Below are 4,885 nucleotides of genomic sequence, written 5' to 3' on the forward strand. Positions count from 1 at the left end.
AAAAAAGTTAAAATATATTTATACTATTTCGTGAATACAAATTGAATAAATATTTTTAAATTTAAATAACTATTTTTCTTGGAAAAGCATTGTGTGTCACATAAGATTTTTGATGTCTGTCATCTGATTTTATAAGATAGAAATTCAAAACGCATTGCCAAGACACTTTTCGAACTGATTTTCTGAATTTCCTAGTCGAACAACAAACAACAAACAAAACAAATACATTCCAGATTAGAATTATTCGATTTTTATCAGAAATAATCGATGGGCCATCGAGATTTCTGCTGCGATGGCTGTCAAACACATAATCTCCATGGACGACGATTTCACTGTTTGCGCTGCGTGAACTATGACCTGTGCCTTGAGTGCTACGACCATAATGTGGAGACACTGAATCATCGCTTCGAGCATCCCATGCAGCTCCTCCACGACCATCAGCTGGCCGATCTATTGCCCAATGGCGAACTGCTTGAGCTGATGCACTTGCCCAATTGCTATACGTGCCCCTACTGCGGCATCTTTGGCCATACGGCCAAGGAGCTGATCGATCATGTGATAACCATGCATCGCCAGGACGATGGACATGTCGTCTGTCCCATGTGCGCCGGCCTGCCCGGCATTCAGCTGGTCGCCATACGCAATCTGGCCCGCCACCTGCTCCTCAATCACATTGAGCATGCGAATCTACTCGATCCCCATACGCCGCCGCTGCGGCACGCGTTGGCGCGACTCGTCCGGCGCTGTCGACGCCAACAGCCCCTTCCTCCACCATCGTCATCGAGTGACGCGTATCAGATGGGCAACTTGGCAACACACAACAGCAGCCGCATCGCGGCCAACCATATAACCTATCAGCTGTCCGAGTTGCGGCGCCTGCGTCCAGAGCCGAACAGTTATCCGGAGGCGGATCCACGCTTACGGCCGACCACCACGCTGGCTATCACCAGTGGCGATGCTGAAGCTGACCCAGAAGCGTCTCAGTTAGCTGTTGAGAGCTCGGATGCGGATCGCTATCTATTGCAGCAGTGGATGATGGAGCAGCATGCGAAACTGGAGCAAGCTGATCCGCGGAACAATAGGCAACGACAGCAGCATGCCCTCTTCGTCGAGCACCTGCTGCTCTCCATGTTGTGCGAGGAGCATCTGCAGCTGCCTGCCGAACCCAAAATCTCATTAGCGGAGCTGCACGAGTCAAGAGATACTCCACTCGATGGAAGGCAAGAGGATGTGATCTCCCTCTTGTCCTGCAAGTGTATACCTTCGCAAATAATGATGCTTATGTCGCTGCCATGGATTAGGCCCTGGTCAACCCAGAGCAAAAAGCGCTACATTGAGATGCAGGGCGTCACACTGGATGAGAGCGAAGTGACTGCTGGCGAAAAGCAGCAGGATATCGATTAAGTCACTGTCAGAACCACATCTAATGCATATCATTCCCTAAATGCATTCCTTTAAATAGTTAAGCGTAGTTTTACAAAATATGCATATAAAAATTGAATTGTGGAAATTTCCAAGTCTTATTTCCTATTGCCTGCTTTACTTGATACTGAATACATTTGGGCCTTATAAATCTCTGATTTTACATTCCAAATTCGAAATTAACATTTCCTCAATAAATTATTTTGTCAATTTTTATTGTTGTTTGTGAATAAATATAAATGACTGATTTTTTTAATGTTTAAACCACAATTTATAGATTTCTAGCTTGCAACCCGTCGAGGATTAAAACTGCTGAGAATAAAATAGTTGAAAATGCATTTTTGGTTTATATTTTTATTAGTGGACTAAGTTGGTGTTGCTGTTGTTGAAGCTCTTTCGTTGTCAGACTTCTTTTTTTGCATTCTGAAAATTAATATTTTACATTTTACACTTTACTTATTTCATATTTTACTCAGCCTGCAAATATGTATTTTGTGCCTTAATTTCTTTCGGACTGACTTACAGAATAATTTCGTCCAGTTATGCAGTTTGCCCACTGGATTTACCTGAACAATTAACCCCAGAAAGCACCACATTCTAACGGAGACTTTTTTTTAAATCAGGCGATAAAAAATGTGCATTCTCTGCAGGGAGTTCCTGCGGTAGTTTTTTAGTTTTTTTTTAACTTTTCATTAGTTTTCACCGAGAAATATAAAAATGTACATATTTATTACGAAATTGTTGGTTATGGATTGGGGATACATATCTTTTATCAGTTTTGGAATGTAGCGCAATTATGTAGGAAATGCTTTTAAATTAGATTAGCATATATAAATACCAAAACTATTGGGTTAAACTCGTTCCATTTTCATGCTGGCTTTGAATCGCCTCTTCTGCTCTGCTCTGAAGCTAGAGGAGTATATTGGCTTTGTGCAATGTCCGCAGGGCTTTAGTAAGACTTGTATAAAAGGTACATTCGCTGGGGAAGGCGGATCGATAACATCGATGAGTGCAAATCGATATAAACATGTACCTGCCTCGATTTCAAAGCCAGTGTCGCCAAATGTTCCTTCAAGGGCGTAATCCACCCACTAAGAAATCCTATATACGCTTACATACATATTTTTGACCTAGAGTCACCAATCTTAAAAGGTGGAAATATGCAGGCCACGCCCACTCCTGGTCTCAAGAACTGCGGAAAGAGCTTCGCCTGCAACTGCCTTATTGTAGAGCTAGAGTCACCGAATTTAACAGCTATATCAATGACAGTCTGACTAATTTTTTAGGTATGATCAGCTGTCATTATGCTGTTATTAGAGTATTCCTTAGTCGGATTGGCCTAACTGCAACGTTCTCACTTGTTAGCCATTGCCTTTTCTTACCAGTTTCGCTATGCGGCGGCTGCTGCTGCTGCGTTGGTGTTGGTAATTATTTTATGGAGTGTTGCAGACTGCCTTCTAGTCTCCAGTATCCAGTTCCGTTACCACCAGTTACCCCAAACCCTTCATCCTACCCAGCAATAGCAATAGCACCAGCACCCGCACCCGCACCCGCACCCGCACCAGCAACACCCCCTGTTGAGCTGTGTGCGTGGGCAACTTATGTTTACCAAGTGCGAAAGTGGAAACGTGCTGCAAACACGAACTTCTCTGCTGCTGCAACATTACCATACCCCTGAGACCAATACCCTCCACTTCCCCCTCTCTTCCACCAGCACACCGGTCTTCTGTTCTCCATGCAGTGCTCTTGCGTTTTATAATAGGATTTGAATACAATGGCATTGTAATGAAATGTGCAGCAAACGATGGCGACTACTGAAGTTTAGTTCTGCGGTTCTGCTTCCGTCTGCCCCCCACTGCTCCCCATTGCTCCCCCTGCTCATGCTCTGCCATCTCTATGCCATCTCCAGCTCCATCTCCATTGCCGTCTCTGTATTCACATCTCCTTCATCGTCTCTTCTGTAGTCGTTGCCAAGTACAAGCCAAACAGCTGTTCCAACGTTTTTGTGTGTTCCCTGTTGCAAAATAGCGACCAAATGTATATATATGTGTGTGTCTGTATGTGTGTGTGTGTGCTTGTGTGCCCCATTGTGTATGTGTGTCTGGCCATGTAATTTGAGTTGGTAATTAAAAGTAAAGCAAAAGGCAGGTACTACTACCAGAAGCTGTGCACTAAATGACCGGGCTCTTACACACACCCACACACATAAGTACATGTGCGTGTGTGGATGTGTGTGTGCGAGTGTGTGCTGCTAGCAGTTTATAAGACTGTTTACCGTTGTGTCTAATATCGTTGCGTTTTAAAGCTGCCAAGCAGCATTAGGCATCTAACAAAAAGCATGCAATTAACGTTCATTATGTCAGCAAATGCTCAACAGCATTTTTTCTATTCAAATTAATCGAGCATGGAGCGATTTGGGACTAAATTAATAGGACTCCAATTGCGTGAAATGCTTTCAATTCGTAAGCTCAGTAGAATGAGTATGCTTTAAAAAGCAAGTCAAAAACAATCTATTAACCAAAATCAAAATATTTATATTGCTTAAATATTATCCATTAATTAAATCTGTTCCTATATTATAATAATAATAATAATAATATAGTTGATAAATAAATATCTGCGTCCTAAAGGGAACTATGGACTCTATTTAGTCTACTGTTGTCCAGCTGATTAATGATACGCGCAGTATAAAAGCATCATAGTTGAAATACTCCCTTTTTCCTTTATTGAAAATTCACGTTCTATAATGTTTGATATAAAAAGTACATATATATTTTGTATTATATGTTGACTGTGTTGTAGTTGGCTCTTAAGGCGTATAAAAAATATGTAAATTTCGATGACATTGATTCATTGAGGGCATTGAGAAACGCGCAGCTTGCAGACCACAGCGATTTATGTATGTGTCAGCGATAATTACAAGCATCTTGTCGCCAGGCGGATACTTGGCTCCTTATAAATCCTGTCCTCGGGCCACCCTGTTCCTCTGGGACAATATCAATTATCGGGCGTCAAGTGTCGCTCAAGTGTCACTTCAACACCACGCACACCAATGAAGCACGCAACTCACATGATGACAATCATGGTTTTTAGCCAATAGCTGGCGAAACCGGCAACTGGTTCTTCGAGATGAGTTGGCTGCATTTGGAAGCGCAGCTTAAAGCCCTTTCACTTACACACCCACCGCCCCTCTTTGGCTCCCTCACTCTATCTCTCTATATGGCTGACTGCTCGCTCCGACTTTGATTGATTACAAAAGCAATTGAGCGCAACCTTATTCTAAAATCGTCAGCAGCACAAAAATAAAAAAAAAAATTTAAAAAAAAACTGCCAGAAGCGAAATAAAATAAAATTAACATAAATAAAAAAAAATTGGTAAAATTTCGATTGACAGCTTTGCAAATGGAAACGAAGCGCAATTAGCTCCTAACGAACCCTGGAGACCCATTGCAGCAATAGGTTA

At 42.3% G+C, this 4,885-nt stretch overlaps 1 protein-coding gene across 1 annotated transcript; it reads left to right on the forward strand.

The window, feature by feature from the left end:
* Positions 1-211: 211 nt before the first annotated feature.
* On the forward strand, positions 212-1,636 carry LOC6561893 (E3 ubiquitin-protein ligase KCMF1). Its single transcript, XM_001987910.3, has one exon. It carries the CDS (start codon positions 268-270, stop codon positions 1,402-1,404), a length of 1,137 nt encoding a protein of 378 aa, XP_001987946.1. The 5' UTR covers positions 212-267; the 3' UTR covers positions 1,405-1,636.
* Positions 1,637-4,885: the final 3,249 nt, after the last annotated feature.

Source organism: Drosophila grimshawi, unplaced genomic scaffold (assembly GCF_018153295.1).
Source record: "Drosophila grimshawi isolate 15287-2541.00 unplaced genomic scaffold, ASM1815329v1 contig_1377, whole genome shotgun sequence".
NCBI classification, from domain to species: Eukaryota; Metazoa; Arthropoda; class Insecta; order Diptera; family Drosophilidae; genus Drosophila; species Drosophila grimshawi.